Source organism: Lissotriton vulgaris, chromosome 5, assembly GCF_964263255.1.
Source record: "Lissotriton vulgaris chromosome 5, aLisVul1.2, whole genome shotgun sequence".
Taxonomy (NCBI): domain Eukaryota; kingdom Metazoa; phylum Chordata; class Amphibia; order Caudata; family Salamandridae; genus Lissotriton; species Lissotriton vulgaris.
Window position 1 is genome coordinate 1,908,241,215 of NC_141693.1, and position 16,993 is coordinate 1,908,258,207.

The 16,993-nt window shown below is 44.9% G+C and overlaps 1 protein-coding gene across 2 annotated transcripts in view; it reads left to right on the forward strand.

Moving 5' to 3' along the window:
• LOC147717694 (E3 ubiquitin-protein ligase TRIM39-like) overlaps positions 1 to 16,993 on the forward strand; it is a 138,716-nt gene that overhangs the window by 54,509 nt on the left and 67,214 nt on the right. The window contains exon 6 of one of the 2 annotated variants that reach the window (XM_086924482.1): positions 11,802 to 11,828. The exons of the other annotated variant lie outside the window; for it this stretch is intronic. Within the exon in view, the coding sequence (XP_086780608.1) occupies positions 11,802 to 11,828 (27 nt within the window). The remainder of the gene's footprint in view (positions 1 to 11,801; positions 11,829 to 16,993) is intronic. 2 annotated transcript variants of the gene reach the window in all.

Genomic DNA, 16,993 nt, shown 5'->3' on the forward strand with positions numbered 1-16,993 from the left:
CAGAAACTTGTTATGGTCCATATTATGAAATATATGGAAATCAGAGTCAGTTATTATTGTGCACAGTGTTCACCTGTCATTTAAGTTTACAAAAGGCTGATCTGCTTTTGGTGTGAGACATCTACATTGTCAGTGTTATTACACCAATTGTACTGGTGTCCATGGACAGAGTCTTGTCAAATGAAACTTTTCTTTTTAAAAAAAAAGAAAAGTTTAAATTTCAATAAGATGAAAACAGTCATGAATATAAAGATGGACAGAATTAGAGAACCATACAAGCCCTATAGGTTACCCCCCTCCCAAGCAGAACAATAGTACAATTTCAGCACATTTCGGATACAGCAACAAAGCATCTTATGTAAGGCAATACTGAGACAAGGGCGAACTAGAAGTCTTTCTGGGTAGTCCACCAGTTTAGGCCGGCAACAAGGAACACACCAATTGCAGAATATCATTTGAGAGTAACAAAGGCCAGGGAAGTAGACAAGGACCTCCTCATGATTGTTGAGCTGAAGACAATTATGGGGAAGTGCAGCGCATGAAATTCACAACAGGTCCGTGTGAGACAACAAATATGCCGTAAGGGGAGCCCAGAAGTCCTTAGGGCGGGACGCCTCAAGGAGCTCTTCCTCATATATCTTAGTTGATCCCTACAATAGATCAGGTCACGAAGCCATCTTTTGACAGTGGGCGTTGTTTTGGCACCCCAGCATTGCGCAACTGCCCATTTTGCAAAGAGAGTGGAAACTGCTACGGTGCACCTGTTGCAAGGCTTAAGACGTTTAACATAGCCTAGCAAGCATATCTCAGGAGAGCAGCACACATGCTCCGACACTATATCTGTAGCAAGTTCGCCACAGCGGTCCAGAACACAAACACGCCCACACACAGCCAGGCGACATGTAAAACGTCTGCATTCGCTGCACCACACCTCTCACAATTAGCAGTCTCGCGTAGACCATACTTTTGTAGTTGCTGGGGGGGGAGTAATATACTTGATTCAGGAATTTGAAATGAATAATTCTAAGATTACAGTTAGCCGTAAGCCGACCAATGAGTTGGCAGCGCGCCGTCCACACTTCCAGAGCAATAGATATACCCAACGCTGCTTGCCAGCGCAGACAAGAGGGATGATTTTCCTGGTCCCTTTCACGCAAGGAGGCATTTTAGAGTTTAGTAATCAAGCCTTTGCGCCACTCTCCCGAAAACATTGCCTGCAATGCCCGTAGAGTGGTGGGCTCCTCCGGGAAACCCGGATAAGCCGCACAGACGGCTTGACAGAAATTAAACCTTTCTGGAGCCACAACCATTGTGAGATGAGCACAGAAAAATGTGATAAGGAGAGTGATAGATTTCAGATACACCGGTGAGTGTGTAGTGTGATAGATACGCCTACTCTCTGTCTTGGTAATGTCGTCATTTCTATGGGCAGACTATTTAAGGTGTCCTCCAGTTTTTCTTGATTATTCCTGCTACGCCTACACTGACCGGGACTGATTCTGTTGCTTTGCTCCAAATTGTACTCCAAATTGTATTCTCTAGATATTTTGTGGCCATGTGGGTAGCAATTGATGCAGCAATGGTTCACTCCACTCTTCACTCAGTTCTTAAGGACTGAATGAGGTTGAGGGGAACAGCTCTCAGGTGGATCTATTCATAGGTTGAAACCAGTTTTCAACACATGAATCTAACTCACTCTTGAACCAACCTGCATTCTGTTAAAGGGCCAAGTCCAACAGTCAACCCAACCTGCAAGGGTCTATTCTACTTCCTGCTACCTTCTTCAAACATGCCATTATATGCTGATGACATTGAGGGGCATATTTGCAATATTTTGGTGTAGGGCATTTACAAGATATGGTGCATTTCTGTCCTTGCTACAAGCGCCAGCGCACAAACTGCAGCTGAGCGCCAACGCAGGCACCACGGTGCAAGGGTATCTGTGTTGTCAGCATGATTGTTTTTGTGGAGGAGGGACACCATCCTGCACAAAAACAATCAAAGGACGTGTTTTCCTCGTTGTATGTGTGCTGCAGAATGAGGAAAAAACTAGGAGAAATGTAAACATTTCTCCTCATTAGGCCTGCTCTAGAGAGACATTAGTTTTGGCACAGGCCCAGATTTACACTATGTTGTAAATCCGGGGCAGTGTCAAAAAACCATGGATGTTGCTTGGGAACCCCCACAGCAACACCCATTGAATGCCCCTTCCAGCCAAAGTAAGGCATTGCCGTACTCCATATTTACAAGGCAATGGAAAGCCACGTAAGGTGCCTTTGCGTGGCCTTGTATATATGGGCCGTCACACTGTGACTATGGAGCATCCCAAAAGCGACTATCCAGTGGTTTAAAAGTGCTGCACTGGCGTTGTACATATGCCCCTCACTACATGGAAACTCACTACATGTTGCACGTCAGAACTAGTGTTTGAGGCCGCTTTACGTGTCCCTGGGGCACTTTGGTATTACAGAAGGGGCAGCAGACGCTTGCTCGTCCCCTTCTGTAATACAAATTGCGCTGGCGCACATAAAGCGCTAAGGCTATCATCAGAGGGTGTTCCCTCATTTGCGAGGGGACGAGACCCCATGCAAATGGGAGAATCCGTTTGCCTCTGCGCCCGCGCCTTATTACAGACACGGACGCTGATGCAAAGTGGCTGCCAGGAGGCGCATTGGCAATTCAAAAGCAGCTTTATGTGCAACAGCTAGTCTGGACACAAGCTTTACCAAATCTCACCCGCCCTAATTACTCTGAGGTGGCTTATCATTGAAACAAGATATCTCCAGAAATGAACCAGCATTACCCACAATACACTTCACACAGCAGCCCGGACTCACGACGTCTCGAAATCCCTTCATTCAAAATAAAAAAGATATTAAAAATATCCTTTACCAGAAGTGTCTTCACTTTTTGGAACTCCACCTCTCTTGTTATAAAGATATTATTATCCTCTCCTGAAACAAATAAAACAGAATTAAAATGTCATTTTCAACCCTTCGCCACAACCTGAATGCTCTGTATCGGTCCCAACGAATTTCGATCCTGGAAAATCTGCAATCTGTAGTTGAAGGCAGATACATTTTAGACTACTGTGTTTATTGTTTGTCACTTTGTTCTCTAAGCATGTAAGTATTCATAATATACATATGGCCCACACAGGTAATTCGTTCTCTTTTTGCAGAGTTTTGTATAGTGCGAACTTGACCCGAATTGAGTATCAGAGCGCTTTACATAGCACCAGTTACATTACATGAGGACACATTCATTTTTGTTAGGCTCGGGGAGATTAAGTGATTTGCCCAGAATCACAGGATGTTCAGCGTTCTTGCCGAGATTCGAACCCTGTTCCCCAGATTTGAGGTCGACCGCCCGAGCCGTTAGGCCAACTCCTTTACCCTAATGAAATTCTTTCTCATATTTTACCGGGTGTGCACCCGCATCATATGTAATCTTTCTTTTATCAATGCGGCCTGATCCTTGGCCTTGTTAAGTACTCCATCACCCGCCAAGTCTAGTTTGTTCAATCTAACACTACAAATGTTTCTTTTTTTTTTTAATGTTCACCCGTGTCTATTTGTGTGCAGAGCTATCAGACTTCTGCTGTAATAGGGCCAGATTTTCAAAAAAGGCACACAACTCAATGCAGCCCCCAAAGAGCCTGCGCTGTTTCCGTTGTGTGACAAGGAGGGAATAGGAGAGTGCCATATTCACAGAGATATGGCTCTCTCCTCCCATCTCCCTAATGCTGGTGCTGATTTCAATTGCTGTGTGTCAGGCACACACCTTGGTGCCATAGTGCTATGGTGCGTGCCTGTCTATCATAGGTTTTGTACAGGAACGGTACCCTTTCTGTACCAAATACTTTCCCTAGAAAAGTTTCAACACTTTTCCCACTTTTTATGTGTGCTGCACAGAGCAGTCGGAAAAGAAAGGAAAAATAAAAACATTTCTCCTGTTAACGCCTCCTTTGAAGTGGCGTTCAATTTTGGCGCTAAACCCTGTCTACAATTGTTTGTAGATAGGCTTTTGCATCAATAGGAATGGGTGGTAACATGTGAACGGCCAGGTAACACCCCCTTGGCGCTAAGTAACGCAAAGCAGTGCTCCGTGCTGTTTTGTGTTACTTTCAGGATACTTTCCAGCTCAAAACAAATTTTGCACTGGAACGTAAATTAGCAAAAGAAATATTGTGTGCTGGTTTGCTTCGCTTCTGTGACACTAACCCAGCGCAAAACATTTGTAAATTTACCCCTCAGTTTATGAGATTATCATTTCGGATGAGGGATGCATCCCGAGTTTGGTGGGTGCTGTGGGTTCGCTGCTCCCGTGCAGAGGTGGGAGAGCCACTGAATTTCCTCTGGTGGATACTCATGCCTGTGGCCAGACTGATATTGGACTGATGAGTCACAGGGATGGTCGCCCCACCCATGTTGGCTCGGAAAAACAGTGCTGATTGGCCCTGTCTAGTACCTACATCATCGCTTGGATCAGTGGCGTCACTAGGGGGGTGCGGACTTGTATTGCTTTGCCCACTTGCGTAATCTGAACTTACGCACACCACTTACTCACAGAGAAACTCCAACACTCCACTGGAGGTAAAAATGAGCTTTATTAATATTGTAGGCAAAGGCAATAGGTCACTGAAACTAATAAAGTCTTAGGCACCGAGTGAAAGGCAATAAACAATGAATACACCACACTATATACATAAATATGAAACTGTGCATACAGGTATATAAACAGTTAATGTACAAAGCACCTCACCAGATTCATTTGCAGCACCGGAGACTTCAACATCCCTGTGCCAAGCACTGAACACCAAGTCGGGAACCCTGCAGACCGGGGGCTCAGGGAGTAATCTCTTCGGGCACCAAAGTTGTCCCGCGAGTGCGTCCACTCCAAGACTGAGTTCCTGAGCTCCACCCCACAGACACCGCTTTTTATAGCTTAAATCAACCTGATCGAGAAGCCTCTAGCAGGCGCTCTCACCCATCTATTCACAAGTGCTGGCCCCATCTCTGCATCAGACCCACCCAGACAGACCTGGCCAGATTCTGTTTAGGCGGTGTCGATGCAAAAGACATTCCTTTCCCAATCTCCGGCCTTGGAGACTGGCACGGCCATCCTCCCTTTGTCCTAGCGATAAGTATGGAATGCATGAAAACACTCTGAAGGTACAACATAACCTCACGAGGCATCCTCACGAGATGCCTCCCACCTGCTTGTACTGGTTTACGTGAATAACATGTTTATGTTACTGCTGAAGTGTAACTCCAGGTCAAGGCAGCTCAAAATGGAAGTGCGATGCAACAAAATGGAAGATCAGAGCATTGCATGGAATCGAGGTCAACATATGATTTAGCACGTGTAAAATGGCAAATGCAGCACATTCCACCCCTTGACCTTCGATTCACCCATCATACCCCATTGGTCTAAATACCATGGATCTGGGACGAAAAAGGGAGAGCACCCCTTGACCCTTGAACATCACCATTCACATATATCAAAAATAAAATCACTGAACTAAAGGCACAGCTATGACCGCATCTTTTAACTGCAAAATTGGAATTATTGCAAAGTAACTAGCAACTGAATATCATGATTGAAAAACAAAACTATCATTGGGGCACTGTATCTGGTAACTGTAAAAGCAGTATCAATGCATAATAACCAGCAACTAAATAAAATCTAACTGAAGATCTGATTGTCATTAAAACATTGCATGTCTCATTTAAAGGCAAAACCTTAAAAACGAAATTGTCAGAGTGAAGGATACAAGCCTGTAGGCCATATTTGAAAGAGTAAAAACTGCATTACAGAATCAAAAACGTAATCAATAACTCTCGTGTTAAAGTGACTACTCAACAACATTTAATTCAAAGCAGATCATAATGAACTGGTTTTCTCTTTTTCTTCTTTTTACACTTACTGCATTACTTAAAACAAGAACTCAGGTGAAATATCTAAAAATAATTAAGCTTGTGTCATTTGAACCTTTAATAATGAAACTGCAAATTATACTGCCAAGGCAGCCAACTGTAGCTCCGAAAATATAAAACCAAAAAACACTGCTGTCTCTTGTCGGGGTGCACAAGCAGTTCTCCTGTGCGAAAGACACAAAGCTCTCATGCGTTCAAAGTCAGCCTCACTTGAAGGGGACAGTTCCAATTGTAGCACACTCTGCTGATCCCTTCTTCGCTTAGAAAGAAGCAGTCCATCTATGTAGATGACAGCTCTCTGGCATCCATCTTCATCAGTATCCCCTCGACAAGGAAGAACCCCATCTGATCTGGTTCTCCATAGATCATCAGCTCCCGTCTGCCATCAGCCCCAGGACATTATCACCGTCCAGTCTGGCTCCAGGCTTGGGGGTCCACTCTCCCAAAAATAACAAACTAAAATAATAAAATAAAATAATAAAAGGGGGGGGTGAGGGCTCATGCATACAGGGAGGGCATCACTTGCACCCCGGCACCGTAATCTGAAACGATAAACAAGTATCACATGTCTTGCAAAAAAGTTCAATTCAAAAACACATAATGTTCTTTTTACATCTCTCAAGGTCCCATATTTTATTTCTGTCTGCAAAGCTCTCCTCTAGATCTGGGGAATAGTTCAAGAATACTACCTGCATTATATCCTCTAAATTTATTTGGGCAAATCTGATTTTTTCTGTCACAGAGGGGCTGGGGAAGTCCCTTCACACTCCTTGCTATCAGGCCCCTCCTCACCGAAATGTCCACGTCCCAGGGCTGGCTCAGTTTCAACCATAACAGAGACAGACTGCTCTCTGCCTCGCACCCCTCCCTTCGAGGAGCTCACATTCCAAGAGCAAAGCGCCTGCCAATTTCTGTCCGCCCTGTCTCTCTCCTCATAAGGAGGTAGCACCTCTGCAAGCCTCCCTATGCTTCCAATTGATGGAAGCTTTGTAGCCTGAGGAGTGGAATTACCCCTCCCTTACCCAAATCCACCACGCCCAAAACTGGTTGTTTGCCAACTATAAACAAGCAGAGAGGAGACTGCTCCTGCGGTCCCCCCTCCCTTACAAAGAGCTCCAGGGAAGAGGAGGCTCTGTGGAATGCATGTTATCTCCTCAAGGTCAAAACAAACTAGTTCGCATGCAAAATTAAATGCTCACAGCCCAAAACTGTGGAACTTTCCGTTCTTAGATGGAATACACCAAAACAACCTACTCAACAGCTCAAGTTTAAATACATGCACCTTTTCTTTTAAGGAAGACATGTCACACAGTTTAAAAACTCTTCTCTTGTTGCAGACAAAAACAGCTTTAACCTCTCCTGACCTCCAGCAAAACCCTGCATTCTGTTTTTAAAGCTCCACACTTCTAACTAATTCAAGCAAATTCTAAACTGTCATTTATCTATGAGACTATTGGTGAGTAAAAAGCAAAGCATTGGCAACAATAAAAAGTCACATACAAAGTCTCATGGTACTTCTGTAACAATATCTGGGGCAGCATCAGTTTATTGTCATAATCTAGGAATTCTCACATTTATGAAAACATTTTATTCTTCTGATTGATGTTACCAAATCTGTTTCTGTTTAATTCTGTTCTGCACAGACAACTTTCCCTGTCTAAATGGGCCATTTTATAACCAATGCAATCTCCCATAAGCAAATCACATTTTCTCTCATACTGTTCTGCCCAGTATATTTTAGTGTGCACAAGTACAGATTCATGGGCATTTGTTCTGCATCTAAATTGAAAAGTCCCTGCACTTCACCGTAGCTAAAATGGGCACATTGCTTTTGGGTAATATCACAAAATACATTTTTAAACCTTTTAATTAACCAGTCATACACACTCTGCTGTTGTACACTTTCAAAACATATGGGTACATTTCCCGTTTAAAGCACAGTTCATCATACACTGTTGGGTCTGATTTATTTCCACCACTGGTGATCGTTAATTCTAAAACACGGGTCTTCTTATCTTTCCTTTCTGACTGAAAACCCTCTTCGGAAGAATTAATTAAAACAGCCTATGTAATTGGCAACCTGACTAGATTTTCTGTAACATTTTTCACATGTAAATCATGCACGTTTAATTCTGTTTGCAAAGGTATGTCCTCACACAATTGTGGATGCATATTAAACAACACATTAAAAATAACCCCACTATCTCTATCTGAAATGTCATCCCACCCTTCAGGATTATATTCTGAGATGTTACATTCGCGTTGCAGCTGCGCACATTTTAAATGTATTTCTTTTACTGAACACTGTAAAGGGATCCTGCCCTTTCTGCCTAACGTAAAAAAGCTATTCACAAGCCCTTTATACAAAACACATTTAAACACACAGCAATTCTCGTTCAACCAAACACAATTAGCTCACTCCTGAGCCAGAACACCATATGGGCTAACCCCATGCAAATAAATCAACTCTCGCCCATCTATTCACAAGTGCTGGCCCCCATCTCTGCATCAGACCCACCCAGACAGACCTGGCCAGATTCTGTTTAGGCGGTGTCGAGGCAAAAGACATTCCTTTCCCAATCTCCGGCCTTGGAGACTGGCACGGCTATCCTCCCTCTGTCCTAGCGATAAATATGGAATGCATGAAAACACTCTGAAGGTACAACATAACCTCACGAGGCATCCTCACGAGATGCCTTGCACCTGCTTGTACTGGTTTACGTGAATAACATGTTTATGTTACTGCTGAAGTGTAACTCCAGGTCAAGGCAGCTCAAAATGGAAGTGCAATGCAACAAAATGGAAGATCAGAGCATTGCATGGAATCGAGGTCAACATGTGATTTAGCACGTGTAAAATGGCAAATGCAGCACAGGACTGCACCGGATGACACCATCACATGGGGTGACACCGTGACACCACCAAAATGCGAAATAATGTGACCCCCGCCCTGCTCGCGATCAGCCTGCACGGGGGAGACCCGCGCCCGGAGCCCAGGCAGGGACAGCATGGCATGGATAGGGGACTTCTACTGAGGCAGGGTACAGGGTGGTGCGGAGGTCAGGGCACAGCCACGGGGGAGTGCGTAGCCGCGCAACAGTTAATAAAGCTGAAGTCGTACGCTCGCGCTGCCCTGCCCCTTGAAATATTTCGGTTCCCGGGCAGCGCCACGATAGCACATCAGAAGGTAATTGTAATGACGCTTCAGCCTGTCGTGGAACGTGGACTTAGGTTGGTTTGGCGAGTGGGGAAACTGTTGATAATTACGTCTGCGCTGAGCTATAGTCTGTTAGAGCCCAGCAGGGCCATTATCTGTTCAAGTTGTGCCATGTTCCTGTTTCAGTGGCTCGCAGCACCTTGCGCGCAGGCTGGTGGTTCCTCAACGCCTCACCAGTGCCAGAGCACATATCGTAAGTGGGATGGGTCATGCGCGTAGAGGCATTTGTTGTTTGTCACAGTATGTACTAGGCAGCCAGAGCTGGCCTGAAGAGCTGAACTGCTGGTGTCCAAGTGTCAGGGTCACTGGTGGCTGAGCGCGGATCTGCAAGACAGAGGTTCGATTCTGCATCGCGTTGTGATTTTCCAGATACTCATATATAAATAGTCACCTAACTGCGATGTCTAACAAAAAGTAAACATATCTTAACCTCTTAAAAAAAAAAATGGAAAACTAAAGGTGTTTCCCTGATCAGTGTGCACATATATGTTGAAAAAAAATAAACGAAAAAGGCTGCCTTATTTTGTAAAAAAATACATTAGCGTTTAAGTAGCTTATTTGACAGAAACTTCAGCGACTAGTCTAATTTGAGCAATTAAAGCGCAAAGATGGATGGTGGCACTGCAAAGTGGAACAAAAGGTGCTCAGTGCCACCATGAGAGGCAGATGCTGACAGGCAACAGTTGGCCTCTTTGCATAAGATATACTGGCACGTTTCAGTGCGCGCGCTCTCAGCACCTTTTTTTAAAATCATATCTAAAGTAACTAGATACAAGAGTTAGCAGCTGTGCGTTTAATGGCGCTGAATGTGTTTGCACGTGCGAAGAGTTATGCAAATCACCCGGAGCCACGCTCTTAGGTAACACCACGACAACAGCGTCAGGCTCTCGGACCTCTTCAAGAGGGAATGTGGAAAAGTATCAGTTAAGGAGTCCCGGTGATCGGTAATTGCGAAACTCCCTAGCAACCATTCCATGTCCTAACGAGAAGTGTGCTGTGCGCAACAGAGAGATCAGTGGCGTCACTAGAGGGGTGCGTGGTGCGGACCGCACGTCACCACGAGTTACCGCACTGGGTGACACCAACCCTAGTGACGCCGCTGGCCTGTATACACTCACGGGTGACAAGCAGGGGGCCTTTAATGACCTCGAGGGCATAGGGCTAAAAATTAGAACTTAGTCTAGCAAAAAAAACTTTTATTGGTTGAGGCTGAAACATCCCATGTCATTGTAAATAGAAAGCACTCATCCTTGTACTTGCTTCAATTAGTGCTCACTCTTCACGTGATCTTCTGCACAGTCTTAGAAACTTTGATGCAGGAAGGTAGGCAAATGATGATGGATAAGCAGGTGTAGTTGCTTTTAATGAGGCCTACGCACTCTGGTCTTGGAAAGTATAGTCTGGAAATGCATTTAATTTGGCAAATCAACTTTGAGAATGTTGTCATTTCCTGGTCTTCACATTTGTTCTTGATTTCAGTTCTTGACTTGTCTCGATCTCAAACTCATGTGCTAGAAACAGAATTGTGTTAGGATAGTGTGTACATTCCGTAAAGCTATTATACCTCTCTTTAGTATTTTTTGCTGATACTTGCTGTCATAGCTGTACTTTCACCCAAGTTTGAAAGAAATGTTATTTAATGCTGCATTCTTCATCCTGTTGGTTTTTTGTGTGTTTTCAATCTTCACTTGTTTTTTCAAAATGGCAGGGCCATACTCCACCATAAAATTATACTTGCACTACAAGGATAGTTAAAAAAAAAAGTAAAGTTTCCCCTCGCTTCCCAAGTAACATCACTCTGGCGAAAGTGAAACCAAAAGAGAAACCACTCAGCACCATTCTCCCAAGTGAAACCCTGGTTGGGGATGGCACCAGGGTCATGATTTCAAAGCAGGATTCCACCCACAAGACACCAGGGAAGGCAACTGTGGAAGGAGTAAACCCCCCCCCCCCTGTTCCCACCCCCCCCCCCCCCCCCCCGACCCCCCGCCTGTCAGCCTACCTAAACAATATGTTTGCCCTGTGGGAGAGATTTGATGGTTACCGCGAATCACCCCTGAGGGAGAAGGTGGCCCACAAGACAACCCCTTGAAATATAATTTTTTTTAAAGAACGGCCGGGGCAGAAATTTGTAGTTTTCGGGTTTAACACTGGGTTTCACACCTGTTTCCACCACCAACTGAACCTAGGTAGAAAACATAAAAATAAATAGAGCACCACTTACAAGAATGCAAAAACTGTGGAATAATTTTTTTACAACCCTGCTCACTCATGCTGGGAAGGTGGTGAACCGAGCATACCAAGCCTTTTGTTGATGTGCGTCAAACATCACAAACGGGCTCAGCGCTGAGGCTGGAAAAGCCTCAGTAGCTAAAGGGTTTTAATGCTATACTTACAAAACACAGAATTTATTAATTGTATCTAATTTTGATCTCTGTGTCTTCCTCCTATTTCTGTTCTGTTTTTACTGCGATTTTCAAAATTTGTATTTTCTGTCCCAAAACATTTTTAACATTGTTTTGCCATTTCAAGGACAGACAACATGAAAAAGTAAAGGCCGTTGAGAAACATGATTAAATGACTGTTAGCACTTAATTTATTGATTACTTTAGACTAACTATCACAATTTTCTCAATTTATTCCAGAATGGAAAGATGCGCGAAGATTTGCAGGTAACTACAGTGTCTCAATCTTGACTTCACAGAGGTACATTGCTCTGCTCGAAATGTTGAACAGACTTTATGAACATTCACTGGATGTATTGTAATGCATTGACATTTATGTAGTGTACCTTACCCGTTGAGAGGCAATAAGTGCCTAAGAGGTGTTTTATAGAGATATAAATAACTAAATGATCAAAGGCCAGAGATGTAGTCAGCACTGTCTGAGAGGCAGGGATGGAAGCAAACTATCTAAAAGAAAAAGTTACTTATCTTCGCTAAAGTTTTTCTGGTGGATACCTGCAGATTACTCACCTTTTGCATAGCCCTTGTGTCAGACTGAATCCAGAAATTTTTTAAGACTCTCCACGCTAGTAGGGGATGCCGGTTCCACTTCGGCACTGGCACACTGATGTCAGTTTCCCTTTCAGATTTTAAGTGGCTTAAAGGTGAACAGGATGGTAATTACATCAGTTGAGTTAGGTGCAGTTAAATTGATGGAATTTACAGCTTATTAAAGAGTTTATTTAACTAGTGATGAACACTAAAAGGAGGCTGAGTCGGTGAAGAACGTGCAGGTAGTTAGAGTTTCCACAAAAAAGGTATTTAGCGAAGGTACATAACTTTCTTCTGATTGATACTTCTACCTGCAGATTTCTCACTTTTAAATAAATTCCACAAGCAGTAGGCAACTGGGAACTGGGCGCATGGTGGTTATACCATGAAATCCCTTAGCAATTCCAAGTCCAAGTAATACTTTGCAAAAGTGTGGAGAAAGGTTCAGGTTACCACCTTGCAGATTTCAGCAACTTCCCTTGCCCAGGATGAGGTGCAAGATGTCATTCTGGTGGAGTGAGCCCTAATGCCGCCCAGTTGTTCCTTATGAGCCAAGGAGTAGCAAATAAAGTTGTGATAAAGTGATAAAGTTCACTTCTGGACTTCCTTATCCTTCTTCTTGCCTACATACCTGATAAACAGTTGGTCATCACTCCAGAACTCCTTGGTTCTGTCGATGTAGAAGCTGGGTCTATTGTGAGAAGCCTATCCTTATCTTTTGTAGAATGTGAGGGAGGAAATAAGGTTGGCAGGGTGATGGATTGGCCAGTGGCGTAATATTAGCCCCTGCACCCCCTGCAGTGTGGGGTTTCTGCTGAGCTCCTGGGGACCCCCTGGCTCTGGCCTGAGAGCTCCTGACTGGGTCCTGAACTTGGGGGGTGGGCTCTATATACATTGCAGTTGGGACCCCTCAAGTTTTTTTTGCCACTGGCATTAGACTAGGTGAAAGGACATAACTACCTTAGGCCGGCACACAGCCTTGGTCTGAAAACCAGCTTATCAGGAAATAAAGTAATGAACTGAGCCTTAACACTTGATGCCTGCAGCTCATTCACGCTCACACATCTTGTTGATGTGATGGCAATATGAAACTGTTTTTTGAAAGTAAGCAGTCACAAGTGGCAACTGTGTGCACACTCTAACATGGGGCACATTAAAAATGTAAGAATGAGATTCAGGTCCCATATTGGCATTATGAATGACATTGGGGAACATTTGTAGGTAAGGCCCTTCAAAAACCACATAACTGTAGGAGTTTTGAAGAGGAACGGTTGTTCAGGGAGTTAGAGAAAGGCCAACAAGTAGCTCTTGACTGTATCTACTGCTCACCCCTGTTAAGCTAGTGATAGAGCAAAATGATGTCAGATAAGCGGGTATGTAGGGGGCCTTCTGAGTAGGCTGTGCACCTCTAAACAACCCTATTACATCTCCTAGAGTATACCGTTTTGGTGGAGCATCCACAGGCACATAAGATAACATCCACCTCTTCCAGACATCCAGGATACCCCCCCTCAATCTCCAAGCATGAAGGACAGGCTCTGCAACATCGAGAGGTCTACCCTGTGTGGGATGGGGAAACAGGGCGGGGGCACAGGGAGAGGTGCATCACACATACCAAATCCTTTGTAGCCAGTCAAGAGCTATCACAATAGCCTGGGCCTGGTAGAGGTGGATCTTCCTCAGGACTCGAAGAATCAAGATTGTGGGAGGTATGCATAGTGAAGCTAAAGTTCCACTTCAAGTGAAGGGCGTCCCCCTGTGTTCCCTGCAATGGATCATGGAGGGAAGATACTTTGGAGCGGAGCACTGTTAGGAGTGCCAAGGTATTCATCAGAGGAGTGCCCCATAGCGTGAAGACATGTTGCACTATCACTGGGTGTAGACGCCACTTATGATCAGCATGATGACTCCCACCAAGACTGTCTGCTCGAACATTCAGTACACCGGCAATGTGAATGGCTACAAACAAAATGTGATGATCCTGCTCCCATGACCAGAGCCGCAGATCTTCCCATGAGAGAAGATGTCACACTACACCCCGCTTGTTTATGTGCCACATCACAGTGGTATTGCCCATCAAGATCTGGACGTACTGACCACTACGGGAAGGTCCCATCTGGAGACCAGAGATGTCTGATCTCCAGATTCTCCAAGTGAGTTCCCCAACCTAGAGTGGAAGGATCTGTGATGACTGCTGTCACTGCCAAGTGAAGGTGTGAGTGGCTTCCCTTGAATCATATTCTTTTCCACACTCCATCACCTCTAATCCGCTGCTTTGTTCCTTGAGATCTGAATGACCAAGTTGGAACTGCTGCCTGCAGAGACACTACTGGAGGGCTCTCATGTACCAGCGTTCGTGAATGCCCACCATAAAGCTAGTAGATAAAGAAGGGATAAGACCATCAAGACTGGAGGGCTTGAGATCTGTTCTCAAACATTGGACTCATAGTCTGAATGTCCTGAAAACCCAGTGGAGGTGGACAGGCTCTACTCAATATGGTGTCCAGGATTCCTCCTATGAATAGTATGCGTCGAGAGGGCAGCAGGTGGGATTTGGCTTGTACATAGAAAAACTCAGGTCAAACAACAATGTGGCTGTGACTTGCAGGTGACCATCTCTGGAGAGCTGGCCTTGAGGAGGGAGTCACCCAAGTAAGAGAATGCAGGCATCCCTTATTGTCTGAGGTGTGCTGCGACCACTGACGTCACCTTTTTGAAAACTCGTGGTGCTGAAGTTTAGCCTAGCTGAAAGACTACAATCTGGTAGTAGGTGGATCCTACCATTAAATTTCTGGGTAACAGCAGACTCAGAATATGAAAATATGTGCCCTGCAGATCGAAGGATACCATCCAGTCCTTGGCTTCCAGCGCTCCCAAAACCTGAGCCAGGACCAGTTCAAAACCCTGACATCTGGGATCAGACTAAGACCGCTGACTTTCTTCAGGACCTGTAAGTACTGGGGGTAGTACACCTGGCCCGTTCCTGCTCTGGCAGAAACTCCACTGCCCTTTTCTGCAGCAAAACGTTGTCTACCTACCCCCAAAGGATCTGAAAATGATCGATTGGAAGTGCAGAAGACGGGTCAGTTGGTGGCGCTTCTCATGAAAGGTTAGGGTATACCCCCTTTCCACAATTTAAAAGACCTATTGGTCTTAAGAGATGGCCTGCCAGGCCTGTAAAAAGGAGGACACCCTTCCTCCAAATAGCACCTTGTGTTCCATCAAGAGGGAATTTGGACTGCCTCCCTGCCATGGCTGTGAAGGAAGAAAAGGACGAGAGTTAAGGGAGCACTTTTTGATACAGCCTTGGTTTCACCGGTAAAGTGGTTTGCCTGTTCTTTGTTGTCTGACTCTAAAGGTTAACCTCAGGAGAAGCAACATACATTTCTAATTGGTGGCAATCCCTCTGTTGAGTTTGGAGGCTGATATTACTTACTATTTCCTTGCTGAATCTCCTGATAGCAGTGTCAGCCTTTGCTCCAAACAGATGTGAACAATGGAAAGGGGGGCCCTAGGAGTCGACTGTACATCATGGGAGAATCCTGACTTCCTCAGCCACACATTGCGATGAAGGGAGAGAGATGTTCCCATGGCCTGGGCAACAGAGCCCGCAATGTCTAGCCCACACTGGATGACTTGCTTGGCTATTTCTCGCCTGTCGCTTACCAGCTCTGTGAAGTGGGGCTGAAGGTGCTCCATTAAATTGAGTACAACCAGCTGGGACATGTCCCAGAGGGTGTGGAAGTAACATCCCATAAGGCAGGTGGCGTTCAGGAGCTACGGGGACATAGTGCCTGCAGAAAATGATGTCTTAGAAAATTGTTCAATTGTTTTTTTTACTGTATATCCAATGGAATGGAGAGAACAGTGCCAAGCAAGAGACTGGAGGAGCAGGATGTCTTGGCTAGACATGGTTCTTTAGTGAAACATGAGATGACAAAGAGGCTGGGTTGCCCACAGTCAGTCTGAATCTGTGCACTATCACGTTATGACAGAAGTAGAAGGCATGGATTTTCCCATACATTGAGAATGGGCTCAGTAAGGGCCTTATTAAAAGGCAACAAGGTTCTATAAGAATGAGATGTAGCACGGAGGACTTCTGTTAAAATATTGTCTTAGTTTCCAGTCTGTGGATACTCTATTGCTCCTCCATGAGAAGGGGAGGAGAAAAGAAGGTTGGTAGGGTAAATAATTGGTTTAAGTGGAAAGGGGTAACCAACTTCGGCGGGAAGGCAGCCCTGGTTCTTAGCACAAGCTTGTCTAAAAAGAAAGAGATGAATGGGGTTTGCACTCAAAGCTTGCAACTCGCTTACCCATCTAGATGACGTAATAGTGGTTAAACAGACGGTTTTAAAAGAGAGCTGTTGGAAGGGGAACCTGTTCAATGGCTCAATTAGAGAACACATTAAGAGCATGGAAAAGAAATTCAGGATACCACATACACTCTCCAGGCATGAAGGTGGAGTGTCTGGTGGTTGAGGTGCAGAGCCTTCCCATGCGATTGGGAGAGGTGGTCTACCCCGTTAGGGAGACAGAACAGAGGACACAGGGAGAGGTGTATGAGGTCTGTATACCACATCCTTTGTGGTCAGTATGGGCCTATTAGAATGACTTGGGTCCAGCCGAAGTGTATGTTACTGAAGACACTAGGAATCAAGGGTATGGGAGAAAACGAGAGTTGAAGCTGAAAGTTCCACTTCAAGTGAAACACCTCCCCAGTGCTTCCTACCGAGGATACTGGTGAGCACATAATTTAGGTAAGTGAACGGTCAATTGGCAAGGAGGTCCACTGAAGGAGTGCGCCAGAGAGAGAACATGTATTGGGCTATCTATGGGTGTTG